A 25,629-nucleotide genomic window follows, 5' to 3' on the forward strand; every position below is an offset into this window, starting at 1 on the left:
TTTTTTTTTTGAGACAGGGTTGCACTCTGTTGCCCAGGCTGAAGGCTGGAGTCCAGTGGCAGGAACAAAGCTCACTGCAGACTCCATCTCCTGGTCTTAAGGGATCTTTTCGTATCAGCCCCTTGAGTACCTGGTATTACAGGTGCGCCACCACATCCAGCTATTTTTTTTTACTTTTTATAGAGATGTGGTCTCGCCATGTTGCCCAGACTAGTCTTGAACTTCTGGACTCAAGCAGTCCTCCTGCCTCAGCCTCCCAAATTTTTGAGATTACAGGTGTGTGCCACCATGCCTATCCCATTAATGTGATTTTTTTTTTAAAGATATTTTTGTTCTTTATGAAAGAACAACTACATCTCCATGAGTTTTTCTTAGGGCTCTTATTCTTTAATTTTTAAATTATTTTTGAGATGGAGTTTTGCTCTGTCACCCTGGCTGGAGAGTGCTGGCACAATCTCAGCTCACTGCAATCTCTGTCTCCTGGGTTCAAGTGATTCTCCTGTCTCAGCCTCCTGAGTAGCTGGGATTACAGGTGTCCGCCAGCATGCCTGGCTCATTTTTGTATTTTTAGTAGAGAGGGGGGTTTCACTATGTTGGCCAGGCTGATCTGGAACTCCTGACCTCAAGTGATCCACCCACCTGGGCTTCCCAAAGTGCTGGGATTACAGGTGTGAGCCAAGGCATCTGGCTGGCCCTTATTTTAATAAATTTAGTTGAAGCTGTATCTAGGTTTCCATAGGAAACAATAGCAAGTAACTATAGTTACTTTTTAGCCAAATTGTTTTTTTTATTTGTTTGGCCTGTAGTCTGAGAGAACAATAGTACTTCTTGCTTGATAAACTGTATAGAATTTAGATTATGATTGCTAAATTTTCTTTTTAGCATTTTCAGCTGTCCCAGTAAATCACACACAAGTGATGCAGATTATAGAACACTTGACCCTACTCTCTGCCAGTGAACTTATACCATATGCAGAAGTGTTAACATCTAATATGAACCAGCTGTTGAATTCAGGGGTTCCACGGAGAATTCTTCAAACAGTCAATAAACTATGGATGGTTCTTAATACTGTGATGCCCAGAAGGTAAATTCAGTGTATTGTTACATGTAATAGATAATTTTATAGCAGTAATAATATACAGTAACCTAAACTTAATTGTTGAAAAAATTTTTCACAAGACCACTCAGAGAAGTATTTGTTGAGTATGTGACAATATCTCCTTTCTGAAGATACTAAATAGTTCTTGGATCTTTAAGTAAAAGTAAACTTTATTGAAATAGAAGCCACAAATAACTATACATGACAACCCAATTTTCAAGAACTTCATAAAGTTGGAAACACTGTAATGTTTCCGACTTTAGGAAGTTCTTAAAAATTGGGTTGTCATGTATAGTTACTTGTGGCTTATTAAGATTTAGATCACTGTTGTATCTTGCATCTTTGCAGTTGTTCCAAGTTTTGCTACACATTAAAATCATGTGGAGAGTTTTTACCAATGCTGATCCCCAGGTTGGAACCCACACCAATTAAATCAGACCGTGGGTGGGAGTTAGGCATTAGTACTTTTCAAAAGGATTCCCCAGGTGATTTCAGTGTGCAGCAAAATTTTTATTTAGTCATTGGGTCTCTGCTGGTTCATAGATGGCATCAGTAACACCTGGACAGGTCTAGAAAACAATACTGGGCTTGAGTTAACTGAGATTTTGATTCGGTAGGCCTGGGTGGAATCTGGTAATATTTATACTTTGGAAATTTAATTTTTACTTAGGTCAGTAAATGCACATAGCTTAAGAAGTTAAATAGTATATAAGGTCTGCTTCACACTTTTCTATTTTTGACTTTAGCTCCCCAGAGACAACTATTTTCAGCTCTTTTATCTTTTTATTTGGCATTTATATCCTCCCCATGTATCTCTTATAATGACTGTGATTTCCTGATTTTCCAATTTAGAAATTATCTTGATTTTCTACTCTACTAGGTGAAGGTTAGTTAGTTCTCTTACTTGCTTCCTCTCCTGTGAGTCCCACTTCTTCAAATATACCTTTCCCCTTTTCCTGCTTCTCCCAACACAGGTATATTACAATTTTTGTTAAAGCGGTATTTAATGTGCATATTATTATGACTACAGAAGTGATTTCATAATTGAGTTATGTGATGATACTTTGATTATAATTTCATTCTTATATAAGTGCCCTTCCCCATACTCAGCATATACCCTGGGTTAGTTAATAGTTACCTTGTTTTCATTTGCTCAGTTTTTTTTAAATTGGTTTCAATAACTAATAACTAATTAATCCCCAAGCTTCATTATTGAGGGGATATTTACTTCATAGTGAATCGTAACACATCAGAAAATGTATTATTAACATTTTTTTGAATGGGTGCATTATCTCATGCCTATAATCCTAGCAGTTTGGGAGCCTGAGTGGCGTGGATCACTTGAGGTCAGGTGTTCAAGACCAGCCTGGGCAACATGGTGAAACCCTGCCTCTACAAAAAATACAAAAATTAGCAGGGCATGCTGCTGTGTGCCTGTATTCCCAGCTACTTGAGGGGCCAAGGCAGGACGACTGCTTGAGCCCAGGAGGTCGAGGCTTCAGTGAGTGGAGATTGTGCCACTGCACTCCACCCTGGGTGACAGTGAGACCTTGTCTGAAAAAAAAAAGAAACACTGTATTTTTTTTCTTGGAGACATTCCTTTCATAGCTTTCCATCTTCATGTTCCCATCTGGGACATATACATTTGCCATCCTAGAATTGCTATTGTTACTCTTCTTTGTTGGATTCCGTATTTTTCTCTTTCTTATGTCCTTATTTGTATCCTCATTCCATGTTTTTCTCTTTCTTATATCCTCATCTTAGTGAATGGAACACACACTCATCTTGCTTCCTGAGAAAGGGAGTGTGGGAAACTTTTTTGAGATGTTGAATTATTCTCCTATATGATTGACATTTAGCCTAAGTGTAGATTTCTAGTTCATTTTTTAAAAATTTATTTTTTATTCTTATCTTTTAGAGACAGGGTCTTGTTTTGTCACCAGGCTCAACTGCAGTGGCACAATCATAGTTCACTGTAACCTCAAACGCATGGCTCCAATGATCCTTCTACCTCAGCCTTCCAAATAGCTGGACTATAGCTGCACACCACCGTGCCTAATTTTTTTAGTTTTTGTAGAGGTGGGGTCTTGCTGTGTTGCCCAGGCTAGTCTTGAGCTCCTGGGCTTAAGTAATCGTCCTGACTCAGCCTCCCAAAGTGCTGGGATTACAGGCGTCAGCCACTGTGCCCAGCCCTGTTCTTAATTTTTCTAAGAGCTATTTGTTATCTGAATATTTTGAAATGCCTCTTGTTCTTATTTCATGTATAAAATATTTTATTCTTTTAGGATACTAATAGTTCAAAAATTTTTTTCTCCTTATTCCTACATTTTCTATGTGTGTGTGTGTGTGTGTGTGTGTGTGTGTGTGTGTGTGTTTGGAGTTCCTGTTTCTGTTTGTATATTTTAATCTTTTTCAAAGTAAAAGCTTTCTTTAAGTGTCTGATGATCCTTGTTTGTATACTCATATCTAAGAGGGGGAAGTTCTCTGGTGGATTCCTGGATTTCACTGTAAGATCAAGTACCTTCCATATTGGCATATCCCATAGTAATTATGATGTGCAGTCATTTAGTAACCACTTTTATCATCTATTAATGTTTAATCTCAAAGTGGCCTCTCACTTGGAGACTTTATGATGATAAATGCAGAATAATGACATATTTATGGAACCAGATACGGAATGTTTTGGTAAGTCTTATTTTGTTTACAGGTATTATATCATTTTTAATTTACATACGAGGAAACAGTTTAGAGAGCCTCCGTGATTTACACAGAGTTATATAGCAAGTATGTTATAACTAAGGTTTTAATTTTATATGCCATGATTATTCCATTACAACTGGGAACGTTTTTGAGACCACTTTGTGTTCACTGTTTTATCTCTGTTTTTTTTAGAGATATCATAATAGGTTAGATGTCGCGTAGCTTACATTTTTTCAAAGTTCATTCATACTATTTTTTAATTATTTATTGAATATAACTTTCTAAGATAGAAAGGACTGGATGGCCACAGCTTTTAAGTATATAATAACTGTTTTGAACATGTGATTATTTTCTCATCAGGTTATGGGTAATGACGGTTAATGCACTTCAGCCTTCAATAAAGTTTGTACGACAACAAAAGTATACTCAGAATGATCTGATGATAGATCCTCTCATTGTCCTAAGGTGTGACCAGAGAGTTCACAGGTACATGTCATTTGAGTTTCATTTTTATTTTAGAGCTGTACTTTGAAGAGTCAAAATAAATTGATGAAATTCAGTTTAAACTTATATCTTAGTGTTCTTGCAGATAACTAGGCAGTATGACCTGTCCTTTTTTTTGTCTTATTTTTTTACTCATGTTTATTCATGAAATATATATTCATTTTAATATTTAATATGTGATTAATAGGGAAATGTCATTCTTGGTTTTGGTACCATCAATAGTGGTTTTTCTCTCTCTCACAATTTCGACCAGTAAAGAATAACACTATTTCTGCTCTCACAGTAAAAAGGTTTTTAAAAAACTGGTACCTTGTGAATCATTACCTGCATTAAAACTGTGACCTTTTTGGCACACCCATTAGTGATGTTAGCTTCATTGATTCCACATTTGGTTCTGAATCCTTACCAATTGCTAAACTTAAGCATTGCTTTGAAGTGGCTTCATTTCAAAAGGTATAATTTAGTTTATTCCTATTATTAATCTTTGAGTTACACTTGTTATGATAAATACTATTAAATATATGTAAGTTGAGGGACTTGCCTTTAAGGTGATTATCCTCTGCATGGGGACATAAGACAGCTAAGTGGTAAGTAAAATAATATGGTCATGTGGATGAATGATGTAGTAAATAAATGTTCTTAAAAGTTCAGGAAAGATGCAGAGGAGAGGGAACATGGGTAATGTTTTCCAGAATGGAGTTAGGGCTGGTTGGAATGTAGTGGTATTTACAACTGATTGACCACAACCAGTTACAGATTTCTTTGTTCCTTCTCCTCTCCCACTGCTTTATTTAACTTTAAAAAAAGAAGAGTGGACATAGGGTTTAGGTGAGTATTTGTTCATCTAATAGTGTAAAGATGGGGATTAGGGAGTCAAGGATGGTACTTTGAGAAAAAGAATGGTATGAGTATTACAGGTATGTCACCTTGCCTAGTTTATATTCTTATATTAATTGGCTACATGGTATTCCATTTTATAGATACACTATGCTTAACCCAATCCCCTAGGATATTTTGTTTCTAATTTTTTGCTATTATCAATAGTGCTGTGGCGGTCATGTTCATTTCCCCATGCTGAGTATTTCATTAGAACAGAAAAATGGAATTATTGGCGCAAAAGTATCGTGTTCATTTTCAAGACTTTTAATTCATATTTTCATTCTACTGTGTAGAAAGGCTGAACTGGTTTACATTCCATAGCAGTGTTTGATATTATATACTTTACTGCACTATTTTATATAATGTTTTCCAGTTTGATAGGTGAAAATATATTCCCATTTTAATTTATATTCTTGTTAGATTGGACATTTAACTGTATTTATTGGCCATTTAATTTCTTCTCTTTATTTTAGCCTATATTTTTTATTGACTTAAAGAGTTCTTTATAAAGAATATCAGCTCTTTTGTACACATTACAGTTTTTTTCTTCATGCGCTATTGTTTTGCCTGCATCCAGTCGTCTTTTCTTTAGAGTTTACATTATACATATTTGACTTTAGCTAATAAGATGAAACAAATGATACTATTTATATAATTTTGAAATATAGAGAATAAGAAATACATATTAAACTTTTGAGAATGAATATTTCAGTGAGAAAAGCTACTGTATGCTACTCAGGTTTTTCTCAGCAATTTAACTAGATTGATCATGTTATGGCTAATTTATAAATTTAAATTCTTTCTGATATATTTATCTTTTCTGCTTTTCTTATTTAGATGTCCCCCACTGATGGATATTACTCTACACATGTTGAATGGATATCTTCTTGCATCGAAAGCCTACCTTAGTGCTCATCTGAAGGAAACAGCAGAGCAAGACAGGCCTTCCCAGAATAATACAATCGGTTTAGTTGGACAAACTGATGCTCCAGAAGTTACCAGAGAAGAATTGAAGAATGCATTACTGGCCGCTCAGGTAAATTTTGCTAAAGTAAAATTTAGTCAAAAAGAGCAAGGGCTTCTCTACTAATGTAATCAGTAGAATAGATGGCACATTATGCCCTCTATGTCCTTTGTAACATATTGTGCATTTCTTTTATTATAGAATCGATTATGATATTACCTTTGGTTCTGAATGTCACATATATTGTATTTCAGAAATCAGGAATAATATTCATGATATGAATGAAACAGCCATTTAAATAAGATTTATATTTAAAAAAAATTTAAGTGTTTACCTATTCTGAGTTTAGAGTTATATGTTCATTCAGTCAAAAAATTTTATTTTTTTTTGAGACAAGTCTCACTGTCACCCAGGCTGCAGTGCAGTGGTGTGATCTTGGCTCACTGCAACCTCCGCCTCCCAGGTTTAAGCAATTCTCCTGCCTTAGCCTCCTGACTAGCTGGGACTATAGGTGCATGCTGCCACGCTTGGGTAATTTTTGTATTTTTAGTAGAGATGGAGTTTCGCCATGTTGGCCAGGCTGGTCTTGAACTCCTGACCTTAGGTGATCTGCCTGCCTCAGCCTCCCAAAGTGCTAGGATTACAGGCATGAGCCACGGTGCTTGGCCTCATTCAACAAATTATTTATTGGACTACCTACTATGTGCCAAGTATTGCTGCAGGACCTGAGGATATAGTGGTGAAGAAGACAAAATCCTTGGTTATTTGTTTCTTAAGATCAAATGGTAGGAAAAAAATGTCAAATTGTGGAGACAGACAATAAACAGAAACATAAGTACATGTATAGTAAAATGTCAGGCAGTGATAAATACCATGACAATATAAGCACTTCAACTTTATATTTAGAAAAGTTTTTCTGAGCAGGCACGGTGGCTCATGCCTTTAATTCCAGCACTTCATAAGGCTGAGGTGGGCAGATCACCTAAGATTAGGAGTTTGAGACCAGCCTGGCCAACATGGTAAAACCTCATCTCTACTAAAAATACAAAAAATTAGCTGGGTGTGATGGCACATACCTGTAGTCTCAGCTACTTGGGAGGCTGAGGCAGGAGAATGGCTTGAACTAGGGAGGTGGAGGTTGCAGTGAGCTGAGATTGTGCCACTGCACTCCAGACTGGGCGAAAGAGTGAGACTGTCTCTCAACATCAACAAAAATAAAATAAATCTGTTCCTAGGAGATTCAGATAAGGGATTGAAGATCATAAAAGCTAACATCTGTATAATGCTTACCATATTGTAGGTACTAGCCTACGTTCCTTAAATATATTAACTCATTTAATTTTTATAACCTACCTATGAGGTATAGAGTATTATCTTCATTCTTTACAGATTAGGAAAATGTGACCCAGAGAAGTTAAGTGACTTGCTCACGGTTACATATTTAGTAAATGGCAGAACCAGGATTCACTCCTAGGCACTTTGGCTCCTGAGTCAACAACAACAAACAATAACAATAACCAAAAACCAAAAACTCCTTTCCCCAAGCACCATGATTAGAAACCATGAGAGTCTACCTTTTTTTTCCTGCTCTGTCACCAGGCTGGAGTGCAGTGGCACAATCTCGGCTCACTGCAACTTCTGCCTCCCAGGTACAAGCAATTCTCCTGTCTCAGCCTCCTGAGTAGCTGGGATTACAGGCACATGCTCACGTCCAGCTAATTTTTGTATTTTTAGTAGAGACAGGGTTTCATCATGTTGGCCAGGATAGTCTGGATCTCTTGACCTCGTGATCTGCCCACCTTGACCTCCCAAAGTGCTGGGATTACAGGTGTAAGCCACTGCGCCTGGCTGTATTATTTATTTTTTTTGAGATGGAGTGTTGCCCTGCCACCAGGCTGGAGTGCAGTGGCCAGTCTCGGCTCACTGCAACCTCTGCCTCCTGGGTTCAAGTGATTCTCCTGCCTCAGCTTCCTGAGTAGCTGGGACTACAGGTGTGTGCCACCACGCCTAGCTAATTTGTATATTTTTAGTAGAAGCAGAGTTTCACTGTGGCCAGGATGGCCTCGATCTCTTGACTGCGTGATCCGCTTGCCTTGGCCTTCCAAAGTGCTGGGATTACAGGTGTGAGCCACTGTACTCGGCCAGCTCTCCTTTTTATATAGAGGCCTCAAATATGTTGCCGTTACCCCTCAAAGTACTGTCCTATGCAATGATGCTCAAGCCTGTAGACTGAGCAATGAGTTGTGCAGGTTGAATGGATGGTAAGGTACTCTTTCCTTGTAAAACCAGAGCCTTAAACAGTCTGTATTCAAATTAAAGAGCTATGGAAGTCACTTTTAGGCGTTATTAACAATAACCTCAGAGCAATCAAGTAGCTGGTAGCCAGGTTGAAAAAAAGGGAAATCAGGATAGCATCCTGGGAAAAGTGGGAGATTAAGAGGAAGGAAAGGATGTTCTGGTAGAAGTCATTTTTGCCTAGGACCTGTTCAGTCATGGATATAACTGAATTCATAACACTCTTCTAGTAGATATTCTTAAGCTGGAGTCCATGGATCTGTCTAGAGATATGTGACATCATTATGTAATGATGTTCGGTTATGTATGTTAATTTTTATGGGGAGAGTGTATATTGTTTTCTTTAGATTTCTGTGGGGTTCATAATCCTAAAAAGGTGAGAATCACTGCTCTATAGATTGCTCACTTTTGCTCTTAGAAGTACCTCTGTGTGTGTGTGTTTAAGAAATTAGTTATTTTATCATTTCTGTTCATGTGAAAATAAAATCTGATTTGGTTTTTAAACCAACTTCTCAGAAACTTCTTACATTTACTATGTTTTGTTTGTTTTTAGGATAGTGCAGCTGTCCAGATTCTCCTAGAGATTTGCTTACCTACTGAAGAAGAGAAAGCAAATGGTGTCAATCCAGATAGCTTGTTAAGAAATGTTCAAAGTGTTATTACCACCAGCACTCCAAATAAGGGAATAGAGGAAGGAGAAGACAATTTGCTCTGTAACCTTCGAGAAGTTCAGTGCCTTATCTGTTGTCTCTTGCATCAAATGTACATTGCAGATCCAAACATTGCTAAGCTTGTTCACTTTCAGGTGTGTTTCCAAAGAATGATGCTTTGTGTTTTAACTTTGTTTTTCTTGAGGGCTTTGAATACTGTATTTTCAGGGATCATTTAGAAAGCAGAGAAAACACAAATGATCCGTGGGCCTTTGCAATATGGAGAAAAATCCAGGTTTTTAGTTGTTTTTTTTTTTAAACCTAATGAAATGTTTGATAATTTAATCTCTATTCTAGTGAATCAGAAAAGTGAAATGCCAGGTTACATATAGGGCACTGTAGCCTTCTGAGCAACTTTTACAGAAAGGAAATGAAATTTTTCATTTGTATTTTTATCTGTACTTGACTTTTATAGTTATTTCTGACTTTTTTCCTCTTTCTTGTTGAGATAGGGTTATCCATGCGAACTTTTGCCTCTGACGGTCGCAGGTATTCCATCTATGCACATCTGTCTAGATTTCATACCCGAGCTTATTGCACAGCCAGAACTTGAAAAACAGGTAATGAGCATTTTGGAGCCTTGGGACAATTGCTCTCTCTCTCTCCAGTCTTACTAGTTATACAAAACATTTTATAGTGTTTAATACCTAAAGATAGTCTTGAGAAACATGCAATATCTGGATTTTGTATTGCAGATATTTGCTATCCAGTTGCTTTCTCACTTGTGTATCCAATATGCATTACCAAAGTCACTTAGTGTGGCTCGTTTAGCTGTCAATGTCATGGGAACTTTGCTAACAGGTATGTAGCCAATCAGCATCAACAAACATCTGGCATAAATTATTAGTAATACCTGTATTTTCTGAATTTAGTGATGTAATATGTTTTTTGTGTCACTCAGAGACAATGTGATACAATATGTGTTAATATTAGTTTAACTTATGCTCTTTTGAATTCTTCTTTTTTAAATTTTTCTGTTTACAAATGTGATTTATACTGTAGTGGGAATGAATAGGTAGGCAAATTGCATTTTTCATTTTGTGAATGAGTGTATATAGATTTGTAAATATAAGCTTTCTAGATATTATAAATGGAAAAAAATATACTTTCTGAATGTAATTATGTCAGTAGAAAACAAGATCATTTATTACAAATGCTCAGTTCCAGAAAAATATCATCATATGTATAAATGAATGATAAATATATTAGATGTGTCCATAAGTTCTAAAACATATGCTGACATTTTAACTACCTTCTGGTTTGTAGAATAAAATGATCTTAAACTACCTTAAAATATATGAATTACAATTCAACCCTTAATGTTATGACTTAATTTAATATTCTTTCTCATTATAATATTTCCATGATACCCTGTCATTTTTCTTTTCATTGTATTTACGTCCTATTATAATTATTTGTAGTGGTTAAGAGTTTACACTGCCTGAGTTCAATCTCAGCTCCACCACTTACTAGCTTGTGATCTTTGACAAGTTTCTTAACCTCTCTAAGGCTTTTTAAAGAATTTTCTCATCTATAAAATGAGTGTCATAATAGTACTTTGGTCACTCATGAGATTGTAGGAATTCAATGAAATAATATATGTAATGTACTTATCGCAAACGGGCATAATTTGTATCTTGGATAAAGACGGAGACTACTAGATTGTAAGCTTTCTGAAGACAGGGGCTGCCGTGTTTAGAGAACTTCATATTTCCAGTACAGAGCATAGAACCCATTGGTATCTTATATAAGCTGTGTTGATTTTATATTTGTAAACTAAAATATTGTTTCATTTCTTTCCAACAGTTTTAACACAGGCTAAGCGGTATGCTTTTTTTATGCCAACTCTGCCAAGTTTGGTCTCTTTTTGTCGAGCATTTCCTCCATTGTATGAGGATATTATGTCTTTGCTGATCCAAATAGGGCAAGTTTGTGCCTCTGATGTTGCCACTCAGACAAGAGACATTGATCCAATAATTACACGTAAGTGGTAACTTATGTTCAAGGATTATCTAATATCTCAAACAAAAAGGCCAAATTGCTTTCCAGATTTCTTGGCCTTAATTTTTTTTTTTCCTTATGTTGTAGGTCTTCAACAAATAAAGGAGAAACCGAGTGGATGGTCTCAAATCTGTAAAGATTCATCTTATAAAAATGGATCCAGGGACACTGGAAGCATGGATCCTGATGTACAGCTCTGTCACTGTATTGAAAGAACAGTAATTGAAATAATAAATATGAGTGTTAGTGGAATTTAAAACAAAATTTAAAACCCAAATATGAAACTGTTTGCTGCATACACCCAACATGATTCTGCATATTATAACAACTCTAAACTGAATGGGAACAGTAAAGTAATGTCTTGGAATCACTAAAACAATTCAACATGAATATAATTTAGAACTTTATGAGAATTATGCTTGCTTGTATTTGATTGGCACGTCTTTGGATCTACTTTGCTGGTATGTTTATATTGTAGCAGCTGAGCTTTTTTTCCCACTGGGAACATATGTAAGAAACTCATTACTGGAAAGGGAATTTGGCTTTGTATTTAGCTTTTGAAGTGAAGAAAGACTGCCATGACTTTAATTTAATTTCTTATAAAAATGAGTCTGTGGGTAGCCCTAGTGTTTATTTTAACTGTGAGCTTGTAACAGAGTGTGACAAAGATGCAAAGATGGGAGAGGAAAAAGTGTAAAGAGAAAGGAGAATTAAGGAAATATTAGGAGTTAAAAACCCAAGTAGAAATCTCAAAAGATTTGCAATGCAAGTAATAGTAATGCAAGTTGGAATTCTAGTTCTCAAGAAAGAGTATTGAGAAAGCTTTTAAAAAGGCACATAGCTTTTGTAAATGATTTCTGTGGAATTACAGATGAGGATTTAAAGATTTCACATATTTGCTTCGATTTTTATTAATATATGAAGCCATATGTTTAAAGAGATACTTGAATAATTTGGAATTTTAAGATACTGGTATAAAAGTGTTTACAGAAACATCTTTGTTCAAAGAAGAACCTGAGAGATCTCATTTAGTTTTTTGTTTTACATTTATTTTTATAATGCTTTATTAACTTACCTAATGCTCAGAGGGGAGAAATATGTATCAAATTACGTGAAGGTAGAGCAATAAAACCCACTGGATTAAAGAGCACTTGGCTTGTCATTAGGATTATAATTCATACATTACTTTGAGAAGATCTGTAAGAAATTGCAGTGTTTGAACCTCAGGAAAAATTAAAATGTAGAAAATATTGTCTTGCTGAATGATTTTGCAGTCCTCTGTCAGTAACTTCCATTGATTAGGCAGACACATTCAGGTAAAATGTAATCCTCATTTGAAAAAAAAAAAATTAAGTATCCAATGTAGAAAGTACTTCCCTTTTTTCTCTTTGAGATATACCTCAATCACACACTTCCTTACCCCCACTTGAAACTGACCTCTTCACTTGTGGTTTTTTTTTTTTTTCTTTTTGAGGTGGAGTCTCACCCTGTTGTCCAGGCTGGAGTGCAGTGGGGTGATCTTGTCTCACTGCAGCCTCTGCCTCCTGGGTTCAAGGAATTCTCAGGCCTCAACCTCCTGAGTAGCTGGGACTGCAGGCGCACACCACCACACCCAGCTAATTTTTGTATTTTTAATAGAGATGAGGGTTTGCCATGTTGCCCAGGCTGGTCTTGAACTCCTGGCCTCAGGTGATCTGTCCACCTTGGCCTCCCAAAGTGCTGGGATTACAGGTGTGAGCCACCCAGCTAGACCTCTTCACTTGTAAAAATTAGTGAGGGTACTAAGAAGGTGTAGTTTTTAAGAAATGAAATTTAACCTCAGCCTTTTCACTAGTAAATAGTCACATCTCATTTTCTTCCTTTGTAAAATGGGGTTGCTACTGGCCCTACCTCATATTCTATGAGAATGAGTTTGTAGCTGTTTCAAATCATGAAGTGCATAGTATCACATGTGATAGAATATTTATAACTTTTTATTAGATGCTTAATGTTCAATTAAGTAATTTTGATGTGAAAAATAAAAGCATATGCTTAAAAATAGCATAAGAATTTTCATATTTTTAGACAAGGCAGTTTTGTAGTCTCTCAAGATTAAATACAACTGCTCCTTTTTTTTTTTTTTTTTAACTGAGGCCTTGCGATATTTTATGTGAATAGATATGCCCTAGGAGTTCAGAAAAAGTTAAAGTATGTTTTCTAACTAAATGCAGTGTACATTCCTGAATCAATTTTCAAAGACTGGTCATAACCTGCTGTGTTAAAATAATCACATTTGCTGTTTTTCATCAGATTTGTTGATGATGTAAATAAAATGTGTAAATATATTAGTAAATGTTAATATTCATGTATTTTAAGTTAAGGTATAAAATTTGTCACAATGGGATTTTTTTATTCAAGTGAAAACAGATGTGTGCAGCTATTTTGAATATTGATTTATAAACATTCATATTCTTTATCAAACCAACCTGTAGTTTTTTTGTGTGTCATTCCAGTAGAGTTAACCTGAAAGGAACAGTTCAAGGGACTGTATTCTAGGCCTGTATGGTTCCAAGGGCCTACGTGTATCCCTTTCTTTTACGCCACATACATTAAATGGCAATACAAGGTGAGAGCGAATTGAAACTCTTAGTAATTTATGAGAGTAGTTATCCTGGTGCAGTGACTCAAAAGATTTGGTGTTTTAAAAAATTATAAAAGAGAAATAATTTGAAGGTATTTTTAGGGATTTACTTTTAAACATTATCCTTGCTTGCCGGGCGCGGTGGCTCAAGCCTGTAATCCCAGCACTGTGGGAGGCCGAGGCGGGTGGATCACGAGGTCAAGAGATCGAGACCATCCTGGTCAACATGGTGAAACCCCGTCTCTACTAAAAATACAAAAAAAATTAGCTGGGCATGGTGGCGCATACCTGTAATCCCAGCTACTCAGGAGGCTGAGGCAGGAGAATTGCCTGAACCCAGGAGGCGGAGGTTGCGGTGAGCCGAGATCGCGCCATTGCACTCCAGCCTGGGTAACAAGAGCGAAACTCTGTATCAAAAAAAAAAAAAAAAAACAAAAAAAAACATTATCCTTGCTTTACTTTTTTTCACTTAACCTTATACGGGATTTTTTTCCTGCAAGTTTATTTTATTTTTTTTGAGACGGAGTTTCGCTCTTATTGCCCAGGCTGGAATGCAATGGCGTGATCTCGGCTCACCGCAATCTCCGCCTCCCGGGTTCAAGTGATTCTCCTGCCTCAGCCTCTCGAGTAGCTGGAATTACAGGCATGTGCCATTACGCACGGCTGATTTTGTATTTTTGGTAGAGACATGGTTTCTCCATGTCGGTCAGGCTGGTCTTGAATTCCCGACCTCAGGTGATCTGCTTGCCTGTCTCCCAAAGTGCTGGGATTACAGGCGTGAGCCACAGCGCCTGGTGGAAGTTTAATTTTTACAATTTTATTGGTTTCATAATGTATTGAATTCATCTATCATAACCACCTTTATATTACTAGACTGGGAAGTTCATAATTTTTTTCAGTATTACAAATAGGTATTGTCAATTGAGGTATCACATTTTCTTTCGTTTAGATTATGTCTTTAGGATAAATATCGAGCTCAGATTACTAGGTCAAAGGGTAGAGTTTATAATTACAAGTTTTGTCATTTTTGGCAAGATTATCACGGTTGACAGTGAGGCAAACAAATCAACTAGCTCCCTCCTGCTTTTTCTTCCCAGCAAACTCCTTCCCCAAACTAGTTAACTTGAATTTGAGAAGCAGTATTAGGTTTTGGCTTTGGGGGATATTATTATTTGAGCCAAGTTTAGGTTATACAGAGTTAAAAAAAAAAAAACAAAACATAATTTAGGCCGGGCACGGTGGCTCACGCCTGTAATCCCAGCACTTTGGGAGGCTGAGGCAGGTGGATCACCTGAGGTCCGGAGTTTGGGACCAGCCTGACCAACATGGAGAAACCCCGTCTCTACTAAAAGTACAAAATGAGCTGGGCGTGTTGTCGCGAGCCTGTAATCTCAGCTACTCGCAGGAGAGTCGTTTGAACTCAGGAGGTGGAGGTTGCGAGGCTCTTGTTGCCCAGGCTGGAGTGCAATGGCTCCGAGATCGCGCCACTGCACTCCAGCCTGGGCAACAAGAGCAAAACTGCATCTCAAAACAAACAAAAAACATAATTAGACAAGATCATGATGAATCTCCTTTTCTTTGAGTAAATTAAAGTACTATTGGCAAATAATAAATGGTCTTAGGAAGGATGGAGGGCGGATAAAAGCCTTAATGGAGGTAGAAGTGATCTGATGTTGGAGAACCTGACAGCGTGTCTCTGGCTTTAGTATCCGGGAAAGCACTGAATATTATGAAAGATAGATCGTAGCCCGTTGTCACAGAGCCATCTTATTTAAGTTTGGCTCAGCAGCCTGGCAATTCTCGCCTCATTCTTTTCACTACCCTGGCTACTGCAAAGCTGGGAAATGTAAACTGAGTGGCACTGATGAGTGCTCCACGAGCAAAGCTTAAAGATGTTTCCTTTCCGCTAGTCTACGGATGTGAAGAATGAGGCTTACAGTTTCCAAGGAATTGGCTGTACAGGCTTTATCGCTGGTTTCAAAAGTCAAACCGGGAAGACGTTTTCCTTTAAACAAACTCCAGAGATTTGCTCCAGTGGCAATAGCCTTCCTGTGCGGCCGCACACCATTGAGTCTGTGGTGTTTTTTTTTTCGGAGACTTTCATTGGGTGCCGGAGTTCTCGCCCCCTCACCTCGCACCGGGATTGGTTGATTCCTGGCTTTGACGGGTGATTGGTCGAGCTCGTAGGGCGATTGGGAGTTGGGAGTCGAGGGGGCGGGAGGCGGGAATTCGTCTCGGGCTGTGTGGTTGAGGGGTCTGGTGAGCACCGCTGCGGACGAAGGGTACGGCAGCCGCAAGCTAGCACACCAGGCCGGGGGAGTAGCAGCCCCGCCAGGAAGAGGGAGGAAGGGCTCGTGCCCTTTCTTCTCTTCCAGGGCTCCGCTTTATTTGCTCTCAGAAATCGGTTTCCTTTCCTTCCGTGAATCGGAGTTCAGAGCGTTGCTTCAGTTTTCCTCCAGACAGGCAAGTCGGAGGGAAGTCTACGGGAAGGGCTTGAGTACTTCTGCCTTCGCTCAAGCCGCCTGCGGGCCCATGGGTGATGACTGGATCACCAGGGGCTCGGGGATCTCAACTGGCTGTGGGAGGAGGGAGCCTATCCTTACCTCCTCTGAGCACAGGCCTGTTCTTAGCCCGGGGCGCTGCGTTACTTCTTGGCAGGAGGCAGAGGGGTTTGTTTGTCCTTTATGCAGTATTTGGGGGGAAGCTACCTCATTTTGAGACAATTGTTGCCACAGCCGAGTACTGGACGGGTTGATTTCTAAATTATATCTGAGTTACTAAGCGTTGAATTGTTGATTCATATTAAGAGGTTCAATTCCACCACATCTCATTCTCAGAGATAGAATCTCAAAATGTTAGAGCTGGAAAATACCCCAGAATCGTGGTTCTTCACTTCTTTAGGAACACACAATTGGTGGTTAATGTTAGTGCCTTCATAATCTATTGAATTGCTATTTTAACCATCTCTTCATCCCCAGATTGAATTTACAATTTTTTCCCCCACGGCTGCAAGTAATTCCTTATTTGATAACAATGCAGGTAATTTCCCCCGCTATTTTGATTTCCTTGAGATCTATTTAGGGGAAGCGAAATCTATAGAGTTTCTCTTTGGAAAAATGCAATTATGCAGAGAAATCTCTGCATGCGATTTCAAGAGGTCATTGTCTGAATTACATCCGTGGATCCTAGGTTAAGAAAAGTGGTTTAGAAGAGGTGAGGATTAAAGTGATCACCTCATCTGTGTGAGATCCTGGGCTGATTTTGATAAAAACCCTGTAAGGTAATTAGTATTTCAATTCCATAGATGGAGAAGCAAGCTCTGAGAAGTTATGTGATTCACACAGTGGAATTCAAACTTAGGCTTGCTTTACTCCAAAGCCTATCCTCTTTCTATAATACTCTACTGACCTTTAAATAAAATTTTTGAGTGCCTACTATGTGCCAAGGCATCCCCTCTGTCTCTCTGTTTTTTTTTTTGTTTGTTTTGGTTTTTGTTTGTTTTGTTTTGTTTTGAGATGGAGTCTCGCTCTGTCAGGCTGGAGTGCAATGTACGATCTCGGCTCATTGCAACCTCCACCTCCTGGCTTCAAGTTCATTGCAACCTCTGCCTCCTGGGTTTAAGCGATTCTCCTGCCTCCCCAATAACTGGGATTAGAGGTGTGCGCCACCATGTCCAGCTAATTTTTGTATTTTTAGTAGAGACGGGGTTTCACCATGTTGGTCAGGCTGGTCTCGAACTCCTGACCTCGTGATCCGCTTGCCTCAGCCTCCCAAAGTGCTGGGATTACCGATGTGAGCCACCACGCCCGGTGGGCATTCTCTTTTTTACAACAGCCTTTAAATTAAATTAGAGGTCATCACAGATAAGGATGTTAGATCCAGAGAAGTAAAAAGGTACATCAAAGACTGTCAAAATCTGGTATAGAACCTATGCTTCCTGACTTCTGGTCCGCAGCTTTTTTCTTCTAACTGGAGGACTGCAGAAAGGGTAACACAAGGGGAAGAACTGTAGGAGAAAGAGTGGTGGTATGCAGTTTTAGAGAGAGAGGCCTCAGGAACTTGTTTCTGTAGGTTGATTACATCTGATGTAATTGTTACAAGAGCTCATATTTAATCTGGTATGTACTGTATCATATTTGCACATTATTTCACTTAATCATTACCACAATCCTATGGGGTACATGCAATCACTATGGTTTAGAGAAGGTAACTAACTTTCCCAAAATCACACAACTAATACATGGCAGAGCAAGGGATGCAAATCCAGATTTGTTAGACTCTAAGACATGCTCTTAACTGATGTGATTTATAATATTAGCAAATTCTTTTGTTTCCATTTGTTTTGTTTATGCTTTCTCTCTTAGTTTTGGTTTTCTGGTTTTCTTTGAAAGATGTGTCTCAATATTTGATTTGCATTTCTGTTGCAGTTAGGAATCTGAAATAAACAGGAAAACACTATGTCTGCAATGTGGTCTGAATATACAATTAGCGGGGTGAAGATTAACTTTCCTTATAAAGCTTACCCATCACAGCTTGCTATGATGAATTCTGTAAGTATTTTTCAGCAGTTAAGTTTTTAAGATATAGATACTTATGATTCATAAAGTACATTGAGTATGTGACTGCATTCATATTTTCAAATAGTAAATGGAGAGTATTTTCTGGGTCCATTTGGAAGAACATCTAACCTCTGGGAAACTAATGATTGCTAGTAAATGTATATATCCGTGGTTAAGACAAAGAAGAAAATTCTGAAAAATGTTCTCAGCTCATTTGGAATTTCTATACTTTTAATGAAAAACTGCTTTCTACAGAGTATTTACTATCTTTTAAACAGGATACTATATTTCTCACCATTAATTGTTTTGTTTGACTCATGTAGAAAATTAACATACAAATCTGAGTAAACCAACTTTCCAGTTTTGTTAAATCTATTTTGCCATATGTACTTCATTTTTATTTACTGGTAACAAGATTATTAGTATCCTGGATTTGTTCTTTTCCTTTCCTAGCCATGTTTTTATAATTTTATTACATATGTATATGTCCATAAATTATATAAAATATTATTTTACATATTTTTAAACTTTGTGCATTGATGTGATGTACCCTATCTTTCTGCACAACTTGATTTTTTAAACTTGGCATTATTTTTAGTATATAGACCTGTTGATTCTTAATCCATTTTAACTGCTGTATATATTCTATTGGATTATTGGATGAATATACCAGAATTTGTCTTTCCATTTTCTTACTGATGGACATTTAGGTTGTTTACATTCTTTGCAATTACAAACAGTGCTGCTGTGAACTTTCCTTCTTTTTTTTTTTTTTGAGACAGGGTCTCAGTCTGTCTTCCAGATTAGAGTGCAGCGGCACAATCTCCTCTTATTGCAACCCCCACCTCCCAGGCTTAAGTGATTCTGCCTCGGCCTCCCAAAGTGCTGGGATTACAAGCGTGAGCCACCCTGCCTGGCTGCTGCTATGAACTTTCTTATGCATGTTTTCTTGTGTTCTTTTGGGAAAGGTTTTGGGTGTACACATAGATCTGGACTTGCGGTAGTTGGACATCTTCACTTTATAAGAAATTGTTTATTTCTCTACCAAGTAGTTATAATAATTTATACTCTCACTAGCAGTATCTTTCATTAAGTTTTCATCAGAGATATTGATAGGTAGTAATGTATTCTGGTTTTACAGAAATCATTGGTGCTTGCATAATTCTGGCATAGATTGCTCTTTTCATTTCTTCTCTTGTGCTTGATATTTTGGTAAGTCCAAGATAATCTCAGGGAGAGGTGTAAAAGAATAAAGTTTGGATTTCACAGAATACGAGTTCCTTCTGCTATTGTTGTGTTCCCTGGAGTGCAACCTCACTTCTTGTTGTTATATTTGTACTTCAGGTGGAGAGAGACCTTTATAAAGTAAAATGTTTATTAATCTTTCTCATTGGTTTCTGTGTCCATAGGTTCTCAGAGGATTAAACAGTAAGCAGCATTGTTTACTGGAGAGTCCCACAGGAAGTGGAAAAAGCTTAGCCTTACTTTGTTCAGCTTTAGCATGGCAACAGTCTCTTAGTGGTAAGTAGTTGCTTGATATCTTCAGGTTGCTTATTGGGGCCTGAAAAAACATAATATGGTACTCTTTAACCAGACGGGTTCAGCCATGCTCTAGCTAATTTAAATATTCGTTTAAAGATGTTTCTTTAAAAAATTTATGTATCTGCCAAAAGAGTTTCAATATAGCAAAATATGTTTCATTAATGCTAAAATAACACTGAACATAATTTAGTCTTTTGATGAGTCGGAAGGTACATAAAGAGTTTTGGCAGCCTGGGCAGCATAGTGAGACCTGACCACTACAAAAAATGAAAATCAATTACCCAAGCATGGTGATGTACACTTGCAGTCCCAGCTACTTGGGAAACGGAAGTAGGAAGATCGCTTGAGCCCAGGAGGTTCAGGCTGCAGAGAGCTGTGATTATGTACTCCAGCCTGGGTGACAGAGTGAGACCATGTCTCAAAAACAGTTTTGGATGCTCGGGGTTATCATTATAGAATAATTAGATGATAATTTGTACGTGCAAGATGCAAGAGTTGGACTGTCATGATGCTATAACACATACTAATTGCTTTTTTAATTTTTGAAATCCTTTAATATATTTGCTTACTTGTTCCTTTCTCATAACATTAACGCATGGAATATATAAAAAAGAATACATCAGTTGATCTTCTTACTTGTTTGGATGCCAGATATATTATAATATTGTTTGTATGAATTTATATTACTTCCATTACTTTTTTTTTTTTTCTGAGTGGAGTCACCCAGGATGGAGTGTAGTGATGTGATCATAGCTCACTGTAACCTCAAACTCCTGAGCTCAGTGATTCTCCTGCTTCAGCCTCTTGAGTAGTTGGGATTACAGGCATGACCCACTAGGCCAAGCTATTTTTACTTTGTTTGCTAACAAATGTCTATTAATATTTACTTTTATGAAACACTATATAATTATATAACGAATCAGAAATCTAATATTGGATACATTTTAGTTACATGATTATATGGGTTTAACCTAAACTATTAGGAGAATTTGAGGTTAAACATGGTATGTGTATGTATGTATGTATGTATGTACGTGTATATAGGTATATATATACATTTTTAAAATGAAATGTTTGTTATAAGAACATATTAATAATACAAAGTAAATATTTCATAATCTTTTGGTTGTTCATTTTGATTCTTACTGATGTTAATTTTGGGAAAAGTGAGTTTATCATTACTAGCTTCAGGTCTTAATGGCAGATACCTGAAAAATAGAATTAGGAATATTTATATGGTATAAATGGGAAAACAGAATCAATACTGATTATTTTAAAAAAGAAATTATTTAGCTTTTTTTGGAGTATATGAGTAGTACATTTGTATACAATGTAGGCACATGTTGTAAACTTATTACAATTTTGTATTATATTTAGGCACCAAAATTACCTATTTTATTGATTCGAATATTGACCTTAAAATGTATTTTGATTCATGTATCAGAATTAATACATCAATAAACATGTTTCTATTTGAAATAGAAATATAATGTGGGGAATGCTTTAACCCTTATGTGTTACATTATTATTTAATGTATTGAACTTTCAAATTCTTCATTTAGGGAAAGTAGTAATTAAGAATTTACTTTAGGTCCTTGTTTCAATCTGTTCTTGAATTTTAAATAAATCTTAATATAAATGAATACTTGAGTGGTTGTACTTTTATTACATTATTAATCTTAGATTATTAGATTTTTGCAGATTACATAAATGGGTGATAATTTCTCTATAAATGTTTTTGCTCTTGTTTTTGAGACAGAGTCTTGCTATGTTGCCCAGGCTGGAGTGCAGTGGCGTGATCTTGGCTCATTGCAACCTCTGCTTCCTGGGTTTGTGCAATTCTCTTGCCTCAGCCTCCTGAGTAGCTGGGATTACAGGTGTATGCCACCATGCCTTGCTAATTTTTGTATTTTTAGTAGAGACAGGGTTTCACCATATTGGCCAGGCTGGTCTCAAATTCCTAACCTCAAGTGATCTGCCCGCCTCGGCCTCCCAAAGTGCTGGGATTGCAGACGTGAGCCACTGTGTCTGGCCAAACATTTTTGGCTTAAGTATTTCTCTCCTGTCCTAATTTGATGGTGCAGATAAAGTGACCAGCTTGTCCAGGTTTGCCAGGTACCTTCCTGCTATTAGCCCTAAAAATCTTGTATCTTAGGAAACCTCCCAATCCTGGATGAACTGGGCCAGTTACTTACCCTAACTGTAGAGAATGATTAATGTTTATTTACTTAGATATGTTATAAACAGAGGTTCTTCCATTTTTAGGGAAGCCAGCAGATGAGGGCATAAGTGAAAAAGCTGAAGTACCATTGTCATGTTGTTGTACATGCCATTCAAAGGATTTTACAAACAATGACATGAACCAAGGAACTTCACATCATTTCAACAATCCAAGCACACCACCTTCTGAAAGAAATGAGACTTCATCAGCTTGTCAAGGTAATTTATATTTTGCCTGGATCAGTGATATCTGTAATAGGAGTCTTATTACCATTATAAGCCCTAATTTATATAAGTTTGTTTAGCACAACTGATTATATATCTCTATCTAGTTTCTCTGGAATTCTTTTTAAATAACACAGAGTGGTCAAAAGTTTTTAAGTCCTTGGTTTGACTTTTAATTGATTGAGACATTTGGTTGGCCTAAGTAATTTTTTAATGAAGGCAAGACAAAATAAATGATTTTCAGAAATTGATGTTATTTGTAGCCAGTTTTGTTAATTGTATGTTAGAATTCTATAAAACATAGTGTTCGTATCCTAAGACAAAATCTAATTAGCCTCACTGATTCATTCTTGATAAGTTTGCCATCTGGCCTTCTGAGGCCAGTATCCTACATGAGAATCAGATATATTTATGTGTGATCCTTAAATAATTCTTACTAATTTTAAAGAAATATATTGAGTAATGTAAGATTATTAATAATATATTTAGAAAAAATACTTCTCCTGCTTTTGGCTGTAAAGAAGGGATAGACTATTATTTACCTAAGACAGAAACCTAGGGAACATCCTGGATGCTGCTCCTTCTTAGTTCTTTATGTACATCTCCATATCCATTGGTGCCTCCATAGTCCAAACTACCATCTCTTGTTTAGAGCATCCAATAAACCTTTTTCTGTTTTTACTCATGCTATTTCTTAACCAGTCACTGGCAGGGAGACAGAGGTTGCCATGCTTGACTTAAGTCCAAACAGTATCCATTTCCTAAAATCAAGGATGGAGTCAGCTTCCTCTAAAGCACATAAATATACAGAGGACGGTAGATGATTGAACTTCCGGTAGGAATGAGGAAAAAGAAGTGGAATAGTTGTTAAATAGGTGACCAATAGTGTTGTCTACATTGTTTTGATTTTGGCCTTTTGGATTTCTTTTTTTTCCTTCAAAGATTTATGCTCTCTTCTTCCTCAGAGCCTTTGCTTGTATTAGTGTCTCTTCTGAGCAAAATTCCATCTTCAACTTATTATCCTTTTCTTCCTGAGTTTACATGTCACTTCCTTGGGGTATCCATCCTGATTTTCCTGTCAGAGTAGATTTGATTTCCCTATTATATTTTGTCTTTTCATTGTGTACCTATCCTTAATAGCACTTTTTTTTTTTTTGAGATGAAGTTTCGGTTTTGTTGTCCAGGCTGGAGTGCAGTGGCATGATCTTGGCGCACTGCAACCTCCACCTCCCAAGTTCAAGTGATTCTCCTGCCTCAGCCTCCTGAGTAGCTAGGATTAAAGGCATGTGCCACCACGTCCAGCTAATTTGGTATTTTTGGTAGAGATGGGGTTTCTCCGTGTTGGCCAGGCTGGTTTGGAACTTCTGACCTCAGGTGCTTTGCCCACCTCAGCCTCCCAAAGTGCTGGGATTACAGGTGTGAGCCACCATGCCCGGCCTGCACTTGATACAGTTTGTATTATATGTGTCTGTCTAAATCTTTTATTAATTTCTGCTTCCATAGTAGACTGTATACTTCATGAGGTCAGGAACGTATTTGTCAATTTGCTTACCATTGTATCCCTAGAACTCTAGCAGGGTCCCTAGCATATGGTAGGTGCTAAATAAATATTTGTTGTTATGAACGAATGGGATTAATTTTCAGCTAATTATAGGAACTCTGGTGTATAATATTTATATATACCCTTTGCTTTTAAAAATAACTTTATTGAGGTTTACTTGACATAACAAATTGCATGTATTTAAATGGTACACTTTTTGTTTTTTGAGACAGAATTTCTCTCTGTTGCTCAGTCTGGAGTGTAGTGGTGTGATCTTGGCCCACTGCAACCTTCACCTCCTGGGTTCAAGCAATTCTCCTGCCTCAGCCTCCCGAGTAATTGGGATTACAGGTGCCTGCCACCATGCCTGGCTAATTTTTTGTATTTTCAGTAGAGATAGGGTTTCACTGTGTTGGCCAGGCTGGTCTTGAACTCCTGACCTCAAGTGACCTACCCACCTTGGCCTCCCAAAGTACTGGGATTATCGATGTGAGCCACCGCACTTAGCCTAAATGGTATACTTTGATGCATTTTGACATATGTACCTCCATGAAACTTTCACCAGAATCAAGATAGTGAACATACACACCAACCTTATATTCACTTTCTCTAAATTTTTTCAAACATACTCACTTTCCCCAAAAAGTTTTCTCATGGACCTTTGTTATTCCCTCTTCCTACCCCTCCACGGCTCACTTCCCCAACCAACCACTTAACTGCTTTCTGTTACTATAGATTAGTTTGCATTTTCTATAGTTTATATAAATGGATTCATAGAGGATGTATACTAATTTTGTCTGGCTTCTTTCACTTACAACAAATATTTTGAGATTCATCCATGTTGCATATATTAATAATTTCTTTTTATTTCAGAGTAATAGTCCATGGATATACCACAAATTGGTTATCTAGCTGTTTATTTATAATTGGGTTATTCCTAGTTCAGGGCTATTACAAAGACAGATATTATGTGTCTACATCTTTGTATGGATGTATGTTTTAATTTCTCTTAGGTGAGTACTAGGAGCAGAATGACCAGATTGCTTTGTAGGTGTGTATGTTTAACTTTTTTTTGTTTTTGAGATGGAGTCAGTCTGTTGCTCAGGCTAGAGTGCAGTAGTGTAATCTTGACCCACTGCAACCTCTGCCTCCCAGGTTTAAGTGATTCTCCTGCCTCAGCTTCCTGCGTAGCTGGGATTACAGGCATCTGCCACCACACCCAGCTAACTTTTGTATTTTTGGTAGAGATGGTCAGGCTGGTCTTGAACTCCTGACCTCAAGTGATCTGCCCATCTCAGCCTCACAAAGTGTTGGGATTGCAGGTGTGAGCCACCTTGCCTGGCCAAGTTTTTAAGAAATTTCCAAACTGTTTCATGAAATGGTCATACCATTTTACATTCCCATCAGTAATTATGATAGTTCCAATTTCTTCACATCCTTGTCAACGCTTGGTATGGTCAGTCCTTTTAATTTTAGCCATTCTGGTTTTTTTGTTTGTTTGGTTTTTTTTGAGATAGGCTCTCACTCTGTTGCCCAGGCTGGAGCACAGTACTGTGATCTTGGCTCACTTGGCTCATTGCAACCTCTACCTCCCGGGATCAAGTGAGCCTCATACCTCAGACTCCTAAGTAGCTGGGACTACAGCCACACACCAACACATCTAGCTAGTTTTTGTAGTTTTTGTTGGTTTTACCATGTTTCCCAGGCTTGTCTTGAACTCCTGGGCTCAAGTGATCTGTCTTCTTCGGCCTCCCAAAGTGCTAGGATTATA

At 37.4% G+C, this 25,629-nt stretch overlaps 2 protein-coding genes across 4 annotated transcripts in view; both read left to right on the forward strand.

Annotated features, from left to right (window-relative positions):
• INTS2 (integrator complex subunit 2) overlaps window positions 1-13,613 on the forward strand; it is a 65,478-nt gene extending 51,865 nt beyond the window's left edge. For all 3 annotated transcript variants that reach the window (XM_017539830.2, XM_017539832.2, XM_017539829.2), the window contains exons 18-25: window positions 883-1,084; window positions 4,160-4,285; window positions 6,020-6,218; window positions 8,995-9,246; window positions 9,604-9,711; window positions 9,847-9,952; window positions 10,958-11,134; window positions 11,240-13,613. In XM_017539830.2, the coding sequence (XP_017395319.1) occupies window positions 883-1,084; window positions 4,160-4,285; window positions 6,020-6,218; window positions 8,995-9,246; window positions 9,604-9,711; window positions 9,847-9,952; window positions 10,958-11,134; window positions 11,240-11,409 (1,340 nt within the window). In that variant the 3' untranslated portion in view covers window positions 11,410-13,613. The remainder of the gene's footprint in view (window positions 1-882; window positions 1,085-4,159; window positions 4,286-6,019; window positions 6,219-8,994; window positions 9,247-9,603; window positions 9,712-9,846; window positions 9,953-10,957; window positions 11,135-11,239) is intronic.
• A 4,586-nt stretch (window positions 13,614-18,199) lies between these two features.
• BRIP1 (BRCA1 interacting protein C-terminal helicase 1) overlaps window positions 18,200-25,629 on the forward strand; it is a 152,062-nt gene continuing 144,632 nt past the window's right edge. The window contains exons 1-3 of the mRNA XM_037742445.1: window positions 18,200-18,322; window positions 19,741-19,852; window positions 22,139-22,312. Of these exons, the coding sequence (XP_037598373.1) occupies window positions 18,230-18,322; window positions 19,741-19,852; window positions 22,139-22,312 (379 nt within the window). The 5' untranslated portion in view covers window positions 18,200-18,229. The remainder of the gene's footprint in view (window positions 18,323-19,740; window positions 19,853-22,138; window positions 22,313-25,629) is intronic.

Source organism: Cebus imitator, unplaced genomic scaffold (assembly GCF_001604975.1).
Source record: "Cebus imitator isolate Cc_AM_T3 unplaced genomic scaffold, Cebus_imitator-1.0 Scaffold121, whole genome shotgun sequence".
Classification (NCBI taxonomy): domain Eukaryota; kingdom Metazoa; phylum Chordata; class Mammalia; order Primates; family Cebidae; genus Cebus; species Cebus imitator.